This window comes from Scomber scombrus, chromosome 6 (genome assembly GCF_963691925.1).
Source record: "Scomber scombrus chromosome 6, fScoSco1.1, whole genome shotgun sequence".
In the NCBI taxonomy this organism is placed as follows: domain Eukaryota; kingdom Metazoa; phylum Chordata; class Actinopteri; order Scombriformes; family Scombridae; genus Scomber; species Scomber scombrus.
Window position 1 is genome coordinate 23,466,135 of NC_084975.1, and position 16,891 is coordinate 23,483,025.

At 38.0% G+C, this 16,891-nt stretch overlaps 2 protein-coding genes across 3 annotated transcripts; one reads left to right on the forward strand and one right to left on the reverse strand.

The window, feature by feature from the left end:
• Positions 1-348: 348 nt before the first annotated feature.
• Positions 349-2,709, reverse strand: LOC133981947 (UDP-glucuronosyltransferase 2C1-like). Its single transcript, XM_062420827.1, has 2 exons — positions 2,496-2,709; positions 349-2,055 (listed from the first exon to the last, which is right to left on the reverse strand). The coding sequence occupies exon 2, from the start codon at positions 2,033-2,035 to the stop codon at positions 431-433; it is 1,605 nt and encodes a 534-aa protein (XP_062276811.1). The 5' UTR covers positions 2,036-2,055; positions 2,496-2,709; the 3' UTR covers positions 349-430.
• Positions 2,710-4,033: 1,324 nt separating this feature from the next.
• On the forward strand, positions 4,034-14,474 carry LOC133982103 (ubiquitin-conjugating enzyme E2 Q2-like). 2 transcript variants are annotated; one of them, XM_062421021.1, is made up of 13 exons: positions 4,034-4,268; positions 7,502-7,606; positions 7,729-7,851; positions 7,932-7,988; positions 8,100-8,252; positions 9,181-9,265; positions 9,792-9,852; positions 9,947-10,037; positions 10,124-10,182; positions 10,825-10,873; positions 10,959-11,054; positions 11,673-11,739; positions 11,831-14,474. In XM_062421021.1, exons 1-13 carry the CDS (start codon positions 4,110-4,112, stop codon positions 11,860-11,862), a joined length of 1,137 nt encoding a protein of 378 aa, XP_062277005.1. In that variant the 5' UTR covers positions 4,034-4,109; the 3' UTR covers positions 11,863-14,474. The 2 variants fall into 2 exon arrangements, with proteins under 2 accessions (XP_062277005.1, XP_062277006.1); XM_062421022.1 differs by having other exon boundaries at positions 8,103-8,252.
• The last annotated feature ends 2,417 nt before the right edge of the window (positions 14,475-16,891 follow it).

The window sequence follows — 16,891 nt, forward strand, 5'->3', positions numbered from 1 at the left end:
ATTGTTTCATAATAAAAACAGGATAACGGTTTCATTTTGCACTGCATTATTTTTTTCATCAAGTTGTGTTGAGTTTTTTCTTTTCTTTTTTTTTTTTCAAATACAGCTTCATTTCATATCTCTATAAACCTCATTGCTCTGTTGTATGTCTGTGATAGTCTTAAATATTATATATCACCAGGCAGTATTGTGTGTGTTTGAATTAGTTGGAAAATACATACTGAGGTGTAATCAATCACACTTGCTGATGTGGCAGTTAACACATTTCGGCTAAAACAAACACAGAAATATTCACTCTTCATGGATACTGTTTGGGGTTATAAGCCTTAATCATAACAAGAGGCAAAGTTTATTTTTCACATTTTATTAACCAAAAAAGTCACTAGCATATTTTCAGTATTGCTTGGCTTTCATACACAAAACCAACATTTTATTCATGTTTAACTTTTGTCCCAACAAAAACAATTCTCCACAACAACCTTACAATTAAAATGCAGGTGAATGTCACAAAAAAAACAACTGTCAGCAAAGCTGCAATGACATCGACAGAGTTGTAAACAAACCAGGACATTTTGTTGGATTGTGCCTGCAGATGACGAGCTCCTTTATGTCTTATAACATATTCTATCCAAAACACAGCCTGGTCCAGTGGTTTCATTGGCTGATCTCTGTGCAGCCTTGAGAGCATCTGCATGTTTTCCCTGTAAGAGGAAGTGTAAAGAACTGTCTTCAGTGCATCTCCAAAGACGTGTCTATCAAGCATGGCGATATCTATGTTCACAGCTCCTCCCTTTGCTCTGATTCTGGAGAGGTTATCAGGCTGATCGAAGAATAAAGGAAGTCCAACTATTGGGACTCCGTGGTAAATAGCCTCCTGAACCCCGTTAGTGCCTCCGTGGGTCACAAACACTCTAGTTTTGGGATGTCCTAAGAGGTCGTTCTGTGGTAGCCAGTTGACCAGTAATGTGTTATTGCCCAGGTTGGCTGGCCTTTGTCCCATATACCTCCATACAACCTTCTGAGGCAGTTGAGCAAAGGCTGCAGCAATCTCCTCAGAGACATCTGGAGGAAGATTCCCGACTAAAGTTCCTAATGTCATCATAATGATCCCATGATCTCCAGAACTCTGGACAAAGTCCTCCAAGTCGGCAGGGAGCGGCTTAGGGGGCTTGCACTGAAATCCACCCATGTAGATTATATTTGGCATTGTAGGACGTGGAAATTCAAAGATAAAATCATTTCTCATAAGCCATATATCAGCATCGAGAAAAAAAGTTGAGTAATCCACATCAGGGCCAAAGTACTTCATAACGATTGGTTTGTAATGAGGTTCTGTGATGTATGATAGTGTGTACATCCCAAGTATATAGCTCAAAACATTCTTGACCCTCTGAGAGAAAGTCATCTTATCTGTCAACTCTGTTGCAGTAAAAGGAATGTATGCCAGAGGTGAGGGGGCAATAAGGAAATGAGCTTCACCTTGAATGGTCCATCTAACATTGAAAACAAGAGGAACTTGGAGACGACGTGCCAGCATTGCCCCTCCGCCGATGCCGGGGTCAGTCAAAACCAAGTCATATTTGGCATCATGGAGGGAACGCATTAGGTTTTCATCTTCAAACATCTGAACGATCATCTCACTCATTCTCTTGTGCAACTCAGAGAACTGATCCACAACCATCTTCTCCTTCTGAATGTGAGTCCAGACATGAGACCAAAAAGATGAACGCTTACTCTGAAGCTGTACTTCCAGCAGTGGAGACAAAAAGGTTGCAAAGTTATCCTTAAATCCACTAGAGTTGGGGAGGTTGACAGAAGTGTAGAAAGGAGACTTTTCACTGATGTACCAGCTATCAGACGTCCGAACCACAGTGATCTCGTGGCCTTTCACGTGTAGTTCCTCTATGAGTACTTTCATGTTTACCCAATGGCTCCCATCCAGTGGGAACACCAGGATTTTGCCCCCAGATGCATAGTCTGACAGTTGAATCAACAGTAGCATAAAGGTGACCAGAGACAAATGGGGCACCTTCATACTGACGTCACTGAGAGACCCTGAAAATGTACAAAAACAAGTCAATAACAGAGTACTGCCTTTCTGGTTTACACATATTTTTGTGTTTACAGGTATAATATAAAATGAAATGTCTGTGGAATGTAAAGCTTACATTAACTAGATACAATCCATGATCCATGAGTGTAAACTAAAGAGTCACACAAAAACCAAAATTTAAAACAGATTGGAAACCTCTATCATTCCTAAACTGATTTGGACAACTAGTGTAACCGTGTTTTAAAGCACAAGTTGATTGAACTGACTATTAACAAACATTCATTTCTGGTAAACTTCACTTACAAGACATGAAGAAGTATTACATCTAAACAATACAGAAATTAAGACTTACATACAAAACTGTTTCAACATATTTCATGGCTGTTTGTATGAGCATTACATGTTTTTATATTTGTAGGTTTTGAGTAATATTAACACTTACCCAAGTCCACTTGTCCAGGAGCAGTAATCCAACAACGTGCCTATTCAACAATAGTCTTAGTTATGCAATAAGATCGCGTGATTTGTGCGCAGTTGGAAAGAAAAAGTGGTGAAAGCACCTTTGAGCCTGACCTTCAAAGTCATGAGCCGCTGACATCTAGTTACATGCGTTCAGAGAAACACATGCACTGTTTAAAAGGTGTTTACTGCTGTAGATGAGGGTCCTGTTGTAATATCTGTGCACTGCTACAGTGGTCAGTCTTTAGCTGGAAACAGAACAGACAGATCTGTTGTGCCATCTAGTGTCAAGTCAGTGCATATAAAGTTCCATACAGTTTTTCACAGCTGTTGCATCCACATATTGGAGAAAAAAAACGGTTTTCCTAAAACTATCAGCACAAAGCATAGACTGTATATAAAAGGCACAAAGCCATAAAAACTACACTGCAATGACCAAATCTTTAACATAAAATGAAACTGCAAATGATGTTAGCAGAGAATCTTTGCTTTCACATACACAAACTACCAAATACACATAGAAACAGATAGCACTATAAACATTTTTTTTAATCAATAACCAAAATGTTAACAATCTCTACAACAAGCTCTGTGGTTCCAGTGCATAAATATACAAGCATGCAAATACTACTCTAACATTCCTCATTTTGAGTTAAACCAATATAAAATGACTTTTTGTTTCAATTTAGCTTATGGACTATATATTGTATAGGGTCCAACTGTTCATATGTTTTATTCTTTATATATCTTCCATAATGTATTTCTTTTGCACGTTGTCTAAATTTGAGGCGTTTGATTAATTTCTTACACTGCACTGTGACTTTTATTCTGTTTTATTCTAATTTGGCTTATTTTCATTTTCTCTTAACTCTTTAATAACCTATTTTAACTGTATTTAAATGTATTTTATGATGTGTTTATTTTGCACTTTGTCTAAATGTGAGGCTTTTGAGTTATTTCTTACACTGCACTGTGACTTTTATTCAGTTTTCTTCTAATTTGGGCATATCTATATTTTCTCTTAACTCTTTAATAACCTATTTTAACTGTATTTAAATGTATTTTATGATGTGTTTATTTTGCACTTTGTCTAAATGTGAGGCTTTTGAGTTATTTCTTACACTGCACTGTGACTTTTATTCTATCTTCTTCTAATTTGGCGTATTTTAACTCTTTTATAACCAATTTTTAATTGCATTTAAATGTCTTTTATAATGTGTTTCTTTTGCACGTTCTCTAAATGTGAGGCTTTTGATTCATTTCTTACCCTGCACTGTTGCTTTTATTGTCTTATTCTAATTTGGCTTATTTTAACTCTTTTATTACCTATATTTAATTGCATTTAAATGTCCCATTATAATGTTTTTTTCTTTTTGCAATTTGTCCTAATGCTTCTCATATTTAATGTAAAGCATTTTGAATGGCCTTGTGGTTGCAATGTGCTGTATAAATAAACTTGCTGTGCAACCCTGCAGCCCTTTGTTGTTGTTCTCACGCTAACATGCGAGATGATCCGTAGACTCGACTCCACTGCGCGGCCGCATTCCGCCCTGACTTCCCCTCTGCCAGCGGCCTGCTGCTTTGAGATGAGTTGAAGATGTCGGTTTCGGGGCTGAAGGCCGAATTGAAGTTTCTGGAGTCAATTTTTGACCCAAACCACGAACGATTCAGAATAATAGACTGGAAACCCGACGAGCTCAGTTGCCAGTTCAATGTAACAGGAGAGAAGCTGCTGATCATCCATTGCAACCTCACGGTGAGTCCAGCAGCAGGCCAGCTCTCAGCTAACCCCACAGACACTGACTATCGACTGGAACACAATCATTCCGAGCAGAGAGAGGAGGGGGGTTCCGTGTTTACAAATTAACTACGAATAAAGTGATCGTTTTCAATTCCCCAATAGTGTTTGGCTATCAATATTTAATCGAGACAGTTTATTTGACAAAACGACGCAGCTTAAGTGTTATATTGACTTTCAGAGAGTGTACAATAAAGCGTGGATTAGTACCGACGCTGCGGTAGCTCCTGTTAGCCTCCGTACTTAGAGTAACGCTAGCTCGTCCTGTTAGCCGGTGTTTCGGTTTAGCTGGTGACCGTGTTAACTGGTGACTTTCACGTAGGTGTTCTCCTAAAAAGGACTTTATAGTTTAATCATTTTCATCTGTCTCTAATATCTAAGTATCTAACCATTTATGTAAGCTCAATTGTGTTCAGAAGACTCCAGAAGCCTATCGTAACGTATCTTAAAATGTGAGAAAATCACTAGATAACACGGTCACCAGTTAAACCGTAACACCGGAATAACTGCGTTACTGTTTGCGGTACTTTAGCGTTAAGCTCACGGCGGCTAACTTTCTAACTACGGAGCCCTATCTGCCTTAATCTTAACCTTTTTCTTTTTTCCCCTCTTTTACAATATCTCAGCTTTTTTTTTTTTTGAAACTACACCGATGATAGCAGATTTTTTCTTTGACAGACTGTGTACCGTTTTCATTTTAATCTTTACATAGAGGCGGTTTAACGGAATGTTGTTTTTTGGGGATTTTCCAGTAAATAGACGGATCCCTGTGGCGAAGTTACTGCCCGGTGACGTTAGTGTTTTCTTTATCACCCCGCAGAAAGACATGATGTTGATATGACGGAGTTGTTTTTTTTAATGCTCAATCAATAATGTGAGCTTAGGTGTCTTCATGTTTTAGATGGGCCCCATTGCAACACCGACTGCTTGTCATGTAAATCTTCAATCTTGTGCGAAGAGCACAACAGTTGAAGGGTAGTCGGTAATAAAAAAAACAACAACAGTCAGGTTCCCAAATGATTGCTCTTGTTCATATTGGTTGTTAAAAGATCCCCTTCAAATGTGGTTTCAATGTAAGTGATGGGAGGGTCATTTGGAGCAAAACAATGCATCTAAATGTTTGTCTGAAGCTTATTTAAAGCTTCAGCAGTTTGGGTTAGTCAGATCAAGTAGGTATCTGCTACATTTACATTGTTTTTAAGCATCAAATTCCCTTTTTATGTTTCACTGATAGTGTTTGTGGGCTGCAGTGGAAGTATAGAAACAAAAACAGGGACTCTCTAAATTGACTGTAATATTTAAAGATATCTACTCATTTGGATGGTGGAAGCTTCAAATAAACTTTTAAAAACATTTCTGCACAGGAGGACAACCGTGGAGTTAAGTTCATTAGGATGGGATCTTTTAATTGTCAGTATGAATAAAAGGAATGATTATGGCAAGACAAATCTATATCAATGGTCATTTGGGCATCTGATTGTTGTTTCAAGACAGAAATGACAAATTGTGACCTTAATCTTTAACCCAGTGGTCCCCTAAACTAACACAAATGAGACCACAGACCCCCATTTGATAAGAGTTTTGCTTTCAGATGTTTGAATACAGAAAATGTGTGAAACCCATAACCAAAATAGTCACATTCAGTTAGTGTGTTACTTAGGAATGTACAAATAAATGACCCCTTACTTGGGACCTCCTGGTACCACCTCAAGGACCCCTATACCCCACTTTGAGAACCATTGCTTTAATCTACACAAATTACATGTTATTTCATTAACAACTGAGGCTCACTCATGCCATGTCACTCACCTGCCTGGCATCCTGACCACATCCTCCTCCTCCTCCTCTCTAAGCAGAAACATCCGCGCTGCACCACTTGCAGTTCGTTTTTTGAGGGCACAGACGAGCTCATTAAAATGTTTTGATAGCTGTGTCACGTTGAGACTCAAGCTGAGTCAGCCTGCAACCCGTTTGAGTCAGCTGAAATCTCAAAGAAACCAGCATTCATTCAGCAGCACAATCTTTCTACTATAAAATGAGAAGTAAAAGGCCGTCCCACCTCTTCATCAGTCAGTCAGTCCCACCCTCACCCGGTTACACCAAGCGGTGAATATGTTCAAATGGCAGCATTCAGAGTTAGTTCCTAATTTATTTATTATCAGTGATGATTAGGGCTGGGCAGTATTTTGATATATCGGTGATATTTCATAGAAATCGTCTTAGATTTTGAATATTGTGATATCGAATAAATGTAGTCTTTTTATGCTTTTAAAGATACTATTACATGTTTACTGTAATGTAGTCATTACAGTAAATTTCTGATTTCTCTTATCTGCCTTTATCCACTTAGTCATTATATCAACATTACTGATGATTATTTATCAAGAATCTCATTGCGTAAATATTTTGTGCAAGCACCGATAGTTATCCATACAATATTTTCAAAGTATCGTTATCTAGGTATTTGGTCAAAAATATCATGATATTTGATTCTGCCAATATCTCCGAGCCCTAGTGGTGATACTCTGATTTGTTCCAGTGTACATATACTTAAAAAATCTACAAAAAATCTATGAAGAACCAAAATGTTGATTGGTAGCTGTCAGTGGCTTATGAGACATAGATAATTACCATTTTCCAACTCGTAGATGGTGTTTAAATAAACATCCACGTCGTAATTGTGACAGCTCTCAGCGCTTAACAACCCAAAAATGCTTAAAAAAACCAAACCAAATGAACGCCGCCAGTCATTCAGGGTAATTAAGCTAAAGTTTAATTAATATGGAGCCTTGTTGTGTTGTATTTTTAAATCATTATATGAGCAAAGCTGCAATAATAAAACCATCTTGAGTAGTGTGATGGCATCAATGTCTAAAATCCACCTCTCACCTCCTAACCCATCCATAACTTCATACCAAAAAAGTTTTTAAAAAAAAGTGTGGTATCTTCCGTTTGAGGAAATCAGACTGCAAAAAAAATGGTGATCCTCATGTCGCTCTGAAGTCGACGGCAGACAAATTTGGTCGAGGGGGCGGCTGTGTGGGCTGAGATGTTGGGCTGAGCTTTGATACAAACTTTTAACGTTTTAAATGTTTTTTTATGTCACATTTTTGTAAAAAGAAGTGGTGTTCATTGTTAAAAAGCACCACACACAAGCAGGACTCACTAAATTTCTGTGGTCTCTGTTGCAGGAATCCTATCCCTCAACGCCCCCGATATGGTTTGTTGACTCTGATGATCCCAGTCTGGCAGAAGTGTTGGAGCGTCTAGAGGATGTGAGAAAAGGCAGCACATTGGTAAGTAGGCCTGATGTCACGCAGGTTCAGCGCTGTAACGGAGGAAGCTCAGTAGATTTTTTAAATGGTGGTTCGGTTTTCCCCCTTTTTTGACCTTTTTATTCCGTCGTTGTTGCCGACAGCTTCTTCAGCAGCTGAAACGCCTCATTTGTGACCTCTGTCGGCTTTACAACCTGCCTCAACATCCAGATGTGGAAATGCTCGACCAGCCGCTACCTGCTGGCCCCATCACCCAAGAGCGAAAGGTAGGCATGAAGACGAGAGAAAATTTGGTATTTTTTAATTTTAAAATTCAATTTTTTAACTCTGTTTCACCACACGACAGCACGGACCATCAGATGAGGTGACATCTGAAGAGGAGGAGGAGGAAGAAATGGGAGAGGTGCCTATGGATATTTCTTTTACTCAAAGACATTAATATATATAATTATAACCTAATGAATCAATTTGTATTGCATCCTGTATCTGAACATGATTTAATATCTTGTGGCAGCAGGACATTGACCTGGACCAAGACCTGGACCATTACGACATGAAAGAAGAAGAGCCAGCCGAGGGAAAGAAGTCAGAAGATGACGGGATAGAGAAAGAAAACCTGGCCATCTTGGAGAAGATTCGTAAAAACCAGAGACAGGATCACCTGAATGTAAGTGCTCGCTCAGTCGGTGGCTGTAATAGAGTGGAGACGCGGAGGAGCTGCTTATCCCTGTAAAATGTCAATTGAGCGTTAACTTTTGGCAGTAAGTAGAGTCCGAGTCTCCTGGGTGATATATTTCTTCATTGCTGCAGGGTTTATATCATGGCCACCAGATACAAATCCTTCCGTTTTATTCTTTCAGACGAAACACATTTTCTGTCAGTTTTGCTACATTTAGACCGACAGTAGCGCTGTGTGATAAATGGCCGACTTCCCACTCTTTTCAGTGAGATCACTGCATTAGCGTAACATGTACTGTACTGTACTGAGCTGTACTGAGGTTGAGGTACCGCTATGATTGGTAATTTTTTTGATGCAGGAGAGATATTTCAGCGTGAAAACAACATGAAGCGAAGTGAAAAAAACACTCAAATTCAAATAAACTTTATTGGCATGACAGATCAGAAATCTATATTGCCAAAGCAGGACAGAAGATTAAAAAAAAAAATCAGTAACACACCTAGAAAAGTCATTTCCACTGCGCTACTTACAGTCAAGTCATGGCTGCTGCATCCATGTTGGTCTACATGATAAACATTTTGTCATCTGCCCGTGTCCACCAGGGTCCACGTAGTGGGGTTGTCCACTGTACGCAGTACAAGCACTCCAACTGTGCATGCATTAGAAATAGAAACTGGACCCTTGTTGTTTTACACAGTTTGTTCTCCTTTCAAGTGTTAGAAATGCTCAAATAGCTGCTCATGTTTCATTATCTTTGTCCAGAAATGACTTGGACCTCAGGATCTCTGGTTGCCCTCATGTGCCCACCTCTCCACTTGATAGTGTATTCGAGTGATAGTGTATCTTATTTATCTGTCCATTTGTCCTAACGTGTGTGTGTGTGTAATGCATCTTTGTGATTCTCTTTCGGTTTCAGGGAGCAGTCTCTGGCTCCGTGCAAGCTTCAGACCGCCTAATGAAGGAACTCAGGGAGATCTACAGATCACAGAGTTACAAGACAGGTGACACATTCCTCTATAGTGGTGACTTTTATTCTTTTAAATGAAACGTTGCTATTTTTTAATCTGGACCTCATGTGCCCATCTTTTTGTGTCTAAGTGACTAATGGGGACGACTGTTTTTGAAACTGGTCCAGTATTGAGCGAGAATACTGCAGTCAGCAACCGTGAAATGAGTTATATAGTAATTCTTTTAAAGGCAGTAGCACCCTGTCAATAAACGTCCACTAAAAGTGCTTCTTTTTACCACTGACAGGCCCAGATTGTAATTTTTTAGTGTCTGACAACATTTGGGAAAGGACCACACTCAGAAATAAAATGTTTTTCTTTTAGTAGATGTACACATTGCAGCCTGTTTCGTGGCCTGACTCGCTCAATACTGGACCGATTTCAACAATTGTTGTTCCCATTAGTCCCTTAGACACCAAAAGAACAGAAAACAGGTATTCCAGGTTGAAAAATATCCTTTCCTTTTCCTTCTAACATTTCTAAGTAAAGCGTGTTTGTGTCTCTGTCATTTATTTTGCAGGTATTTATTCAGTCGAACTAGTCGGTGACAGCCTTTATGAATGGCACGTCAAGTTAAGGACGTAAGTTGTTACTTTCAGTTGCTTTTAATATTTTTCAACTTAACAAATGTGGTCCGTTTGTTTAGATTTATTGACCTGTCGTTCTTCATTACAGGGTAGACCCAGATAGTCCATTACATAGTGACTTGCAGGTCTTAAAAGAAAAGGAAGGAGTGGACTACATTCTGCTCAATTTCTCTTATAAAGTGAGTTCTTAGATATTAAAAAAATGTCAAATGTTTTTTGTGGATAATAGTTTTCTCATGAGTCCATTTTTTTCTTCACATGACAGGATAATTTCCCTTTTGACCCACCTTTTGTACGGGTTGTCTCACCTGTGCTCTCCGGAGGGTGAGTGTGTAGTGACCAGTTTGCTCATGAAATGCTTCAAAGAAAGTCTTCACTTGTTCACTTGGTCCACATGTGTTGTTCACAGATGATTTATGTCAGACGAGATTTACTGATAGTATTTATTTGTCCCATTGTGGATTTAAATTGATATAACACAAATGTATGGTAATGTAATTGCTGTGTGCTTTTAGAGGCAGGGTGGACTTTGTTTTATGCCACGTTATAACTGCGTGATATAGGTCATGTGGTTTGCGTATGAAAGGCAGCAAATGATTGTCTCTGACACTGAAAGTAAATAAAAGCCTCACCCATACAGCTGCCTAATTAGACTATTAAAAACTCTTTAACACTGTGTGACAATTTCATCATGTGTCTTAAGTCATACAGATTGTTTAAAAGATCATGATAGACTTCACTTAGAGTTTACTAAATACATTTCTTGCTATATCCAAAAGTTGCATTCACAGTAGTTTAGATTCAAATTCCTCCAAGACGCATCAAGACTGTGAAATCAAATTAAAGAACAAACAAGCTCAACACATTTGCAAAAAGTCAAGAGAATACTTTATTGATGAAATGTACAAGCCTATTTTTGAATATTTAATACGCTTTCCTAATACTGTGTTTTATTTGTAATTTTAGTTATGTTCTTGGAGGAGGGGCCTTGTGCATGGAGCTTCTCACAAAACAGGTGCGTAAAGGAGTTTAAATACACATTTCCTCCATATGAAAGCATGTTTAATGTATGTTTGATGTGTTTTTGTGTCTGGTTTCAGGGCTGGAGCAGTGCCTATTCCATAGAATCTGTGATTATGCAGATAAATGCAACCCTGGTTAAAGGAAAAGCCAGGGTGCAGTTCGGAGCCAATAAGGTAACTGATGTAGTCATATATTAGTGAATTGTTACAGGCAGTACATTGTTTCAGTAGAGGAATAATCTACAGCCATGCTAGCAGCTCTGTGAGGGGAGAATTATACACAATGTTGCTTTTAGCTAAATGCTCACAGGTGTAATATTTACCTCTTTATTAACTATCTGGAATTACCACCAAGTAGTGTCACAAAGTCATTCATTTTGCTTTTGCACCTGGTCATAAACCAAAGTGTAAATTCTGTTTCAATTGGCCTGTCAGAGGATCACCAAAGTCAGTACATTGTATCCTGTATCTGCAGCTAATTTCACCAAAAACATCCAATAGTCATCAATGTATTTCTCTCATTAAATGTAAAAGTAGGGTCTAACCTCTGGAAACTGCAAGTAAGTTGGTGTGAAATATTAGTCTGGTGATCGACCAGAAGACTGACAGGCTGACATTGTGAATCACAGAAAGAAAAAGAAATTAAGGAAAAACAATCTTGAGTTTAGAAATAGTTTTTCTATACACACATATATATGTATATATATATATATATGTATATATATATATATATTTCATATTGCATATTTACATCTCTTCGTACATCTAACAGAATATATTTTGTCTTTTTAGAACCAGTACAATCTTGCCAGAGCACAACAGTCATACAAATCCCTCGTGCAGATTCATGAAAAGAATGGTAAGTAAACCTTAGTGAGTGATCGGGGCTCAGTGAACACAGAGTAGTTTGAATCTGTTGGCAAAAAGGTTTTTTCTTTGTGTTCTTCCAGGCTGGTACACACCACCTAAAGAGGACGGATAAGGAGCCACCGCCACTATGCACTGGGATCATGTCTTTGGGTCAAAGTATCTTGTTTTCTTTGGAATATTTCCCTCCTTCTGACTTACTGGGAATATATCATCTTTCTCGCGGAAACCATCTCATTGGCTCATCTGACAAGTATTCCTTCGCCCACCCCTCCCCCCACTTGCTCCGGGAAAGACTCTGTTCTGGTGTCACTTTGCTTCTCCCCTCAGTGTTTTAGTGAGGAGGAGGAGGATGTGAGGGTATCACTAGCCCTGTTTTCTAAATATGCTCATTTGTCTTTAAAAAACAACAAAAAACAACAAAACGAAACAAAAAAAAACTTTTCTCCCTTTAAAAATGCGGGGAAATGCTTTTTTTTTTTCTTTAGCTGCTTTGACAAAGTGGGCTTCACAAACAGTCAGTTACCCCTCTTTAAACGGGAATTTTAAAAAGAAGATTGATACTGAAGCTCTTGAAGTGGCACTTCACCGCACCTGTTTTTATTGACTGCGATTCCTTTTTTTTTTTTTCTCTCTTTGGAAATTAACTGGTACACGAATTGCAAGTTTTGTTTTAGAAATATTCTTTGCCTATTGTTTTTATTCTTTGAGCATTCTCAACAATAAATGAAATTATTTTGTTTTTTTATGTTTTTGGAAGGACATCTTTTAAGTTGAAACGACCCACCCACTTTGCATCTTTTAGCTCTTTTTTTTTTTTTTTTTTATAAATGTGTAAAGCGTATTGGGCCAAGCAGAAACAAAATACTGCGAACAAACCCACCCGTGGTCGATATTAAAACAGAAAGGTCTGCTCATCATGTGTCTCTATAAGAGGGCTCGGAACATTTGGACGAGAGGACGATAAGCTTCAACGGCTCTTTGCTCCTCAGTTTGACTATTGATCTTTCCTTTGAGTACAGCTGTAGAGGTTGACGGCTAGTTTGATGCTGAAATTAGGCTTTGTCTCATTTCGCCGTGATAAAATAGTTGAATTTGATTACATAGGAAAGAAATGAAGTGTTTGGATGTGTGATTTTTTTTCATCATTCTGCAACCATTTCTTTTTATTGTAAATGTCATATCTTCCTGACATACATTGATTGTAGTGGTTTGCCCCCCCCCCCCTCCTTTCCCAGTTTAGATCTGAAACTGCTCTACATTGTTATTCAATATAACTTTTTATCTGGATTCATCTCCCTCTTGACATTTATTTGCAGGGCTTCACTCGCCACCGCCGACGTGTTTTCGGTGTCACTTTCAGTGTGCGCCACAAGAAAGGATCATTTTGTAGTCTATGATGAGAACTGATCTAAAACTCAGAGTATCTACTGTAGATGAAACTCACACGTGACCACGAAATACATTATCACTGCTGCTGCTCCCTCCCCAGCCCCCCCCCACGCGCTACAGTAAACACACTGTATCTATAAATCTGTCGCCTCTTTTGCAGTTTATTTGTTAACACTGTCTGCAAAAGTATGCTTGAAATGGCAACTCAGGTAACAAACAATACTTAGGAGAGAGGGGGAGGAGGGTAGATTAATTAATGCTCCGTACTTGATGTTTAGGCTTACTCACCCGCTGATCTGATGTAAAAACAAAAAACAACAGAAAATGTAATTTGCTTTTTTACGTCGTTATGGGTCACTTTTCTTTTAATTCAAGCGAGGCGAGATGATGGGACATTTTACAGAAGGATCACATTTTAACATGATTACAGTTGCATGTACCATTTTAAACCCACCGTAGTTTGTGTACTACTACTTTCAATATTCCTCATTTTTGGAAAAATCTTTGCACAACTGGCAGCGACGTGCCTGGAGAGGTCAATACAATAAATCAAGCTAAATATTTTCAAATCAAGAAGAAGAAAACAAACTATCTTCTCAGCACACTGCTCCACATCCTGTTACATGTCTCATATATAAAAAAAAATTTAAAAAAAGGCAGGCGGGGGGAGCTATCAGGTATCGTGTAAAGACGTGTCCTCACCTGTGAAGGGGCCGCGTTGTCCAAAAAGATGGACCATAAACTTGTGCATCCTTTTAAAGGTTTAATACAACCTCCTTCCCTCCTTCCTCTCCTCCTGCTGCAGAGCCTTTACCCACTCGTGTGATTGCCTCCTTCCAAAATGCCAAAACTCCGGTCAGAGGAGATATTACGAGGCGATTTCGAGTTTGATAGTCATGCCGTGGTGAATAGACTTGCACGCTTCTCTAACTGGACTGTGTGTTGAAAAGATTAATCTATCTCAATTGTCAATTCTTTTTTTTTTCCGGCACCAACGATCAGATGACTGCGTCTGCTGCTTGTTGGCCTGCTTTGGATATTATTTTATTTTTAATTTTCCATTTGAAGAAATTTTGACCATGTACAGTAATTTGTAAACTTGCATCAAGTTTATGAATAAAGAATTTTAAGATTATTGCTGTTTTGCTGGTTTTCTCTAAATATTCTTTTATTTTACAACGTGGAATATATAAGATCTTGGGACCATGTTGTAAATAAGTGTTCTCTCTCTGTCTGATAATCCATAAATAAAATCAATTAATCCATCAATAAATCAGTCATATGTAAGTGTGTATATATAGTATAAGTAAATATGCATTATTACTGGAAATTTGACTCTCCCTCTGCTGAATTGAATATTTGCTTCACATTTTTGCATGTTGAGCTGACAGACTATCACTGTTTGAATTGATTAATTAATTGGAAGTGTACCAATCACACATTTTGTCTATTTTCATCATAATTACCAAATTTCTGTCCAGGATATTTACTTTTTGTATCATAAGATGTATTTTCAGAGACAAAGGGGGGAAAAATGTCAAAAAAAATCCCTTGGAAGTAAGCAGGAGAAGAATATGGTTGAAACTGTATAAAATATTCAACTGTACAACCCCCGAAAACAAAAATCTGACCATTTGTATCCAGTTTTCTTGGAAGCCTTTCAGTATCCGTACTGGTTGACTCTCAAATATGCCTTTTTTTCATATCTGCTGCTTCCTTTCAGAGGCTGTGCACAACAGTAAGGAGCATCCGGCCACATTAGTCTTCTGAAGCAGAGGTTGGCAGTATGTTTTTGGTCATGTTCATCCCCAGTTTGTGTAAAATAAAGTACCTCAATGCACTAAAATCTTTGGCTGGAATCATTACAACAGAGGATTTTCACTACAATGTGCAATACTGTCATCTTGAAAAAGCTTCTTGAATTTGATCAGCTCCCTTAGTGATTCATCATTCAGTCCTCAAATGCAAAATGTAAGATTTGTAAGGCTGAAGTGAATCAAAATTCAAAGAGTTTTTTGAGAGTTCAGAGTTTTTAGCTTTTTCAACCAGTAATGAAGAATTTAATCTGTTTAAAAACTCTCAAGTCTAATATATTTAGATTCATAGTTTTTAAGGTACAGCAGCACAGGAGATAATCTAGTTTATGTGTGTGTAGAAGACCTGTGCGCAAACTCATACAATAACAAAACAAGATGCAACAAGAACTGTTTAATATCTATTAGGGTAAGACCAAATAATACAAAAGTAATACACAAAAATGTATTCCTCATTTACTCCACTCATGGAGACACAGCCTCCTCAAATGTTTCATCCACCTAGTCAGAGCATGTTCCTTTTCAATGTGTTTATCCATGGCAAATATTTACCTCACCTCAGGTCATTATATATTTATATCTACTTATGATATAGTACATGATAATACATATCAAACAACATACAGTACATGTGGGAACATGGGGAGGTTGGGTCAGTAATGGGGGAAATGGCTCTCAAAAGCTTTGATACAGCGACGTGAAATGCAGAGTATTAGTGGTTCAATGCGCTGCAGTTCCTGCTACACACTAACTATACAGCTGTAATTTCCATAATCACACTAACTGTACTGTATGTACAAACGGCAAAACATCTGGACGGATCCAAAGTTTACCAAAGACTGTGATAACATACTACACTGAGAAAAGTGTTGGTTCATCTTTGTGCATCACTTCACACTATTAAATAGAACTGATCAGCTCAGGTCACAGATGAGAATGTGAATCGTACGCTTTGCAGGGTCGTACTTCACTGTATGTGCATCTGCTGGTGAAAATGTTAAACAATTGTAAAATGATGGTAGTGATGTCCAATATCTGAAGCCTGCACAACAGGACCCCACTTTATCCTAATGGTTCAGCTTGTTTAATAGATTTATATGGTAGTATTGCTCCGCTGTGATTCGCTGTGAATTTGGTTTGCACTGAGCTCCACCGTGTCAACAGGTAACTCGGTGCAAACACTCCTTAAAATTAAAAAATAAATAAAATAACAAAAATTCAAAATCTGTTACCCACAGCCATGGAAAGACACAACGAACATGTGCTTCAAACTCATCCACACATCATCCAAAATACACAAAAAAATAGGTTGATATATATATATATATATATATATATATATATATATATATATATATATATATATATATATATATATATATATATAAAATAGGACAGAAAAATATAACAACAAACACTCTATTGAATACCACATCATCACAATCAGACAAGACGACTCACAGGTTTTCAAATAACGAGCATTCAGATACTTTACATCTGTTTCAAGTCTAATACTGTGTTACTGTTATAACCATCTACTGAATCTTGAAGAAATTTTCAAAGAGGTTAAGAAACCTTTTTTCACTGAAAGACAACGCGACAACGTCTCTGACTGAACACATCAGGCAGGCCTCACGAGGGGGCGACACAAATATCCTCTGTCTCACTTCATCAAGAAATGATTGGGTTGAATTTATATTCAGTTTTCTTTATATAAATATCATATTACACCTACTCATGGAATAACACCAACAGCCACGAAATGACACACTAAGGCCTGAAATCCAGAGCTTCAGAAACGAGTAGTCATTTAAGCATTTACATGTATTTAGGGGTTAGTTGGAGAATTTGCCAAAGGGGGGAAAACATCCATCACTTCATACAATGGTATGATCACCAACAACAATGATTTTTTTTTTGTATAGTTTTCTACGTCCA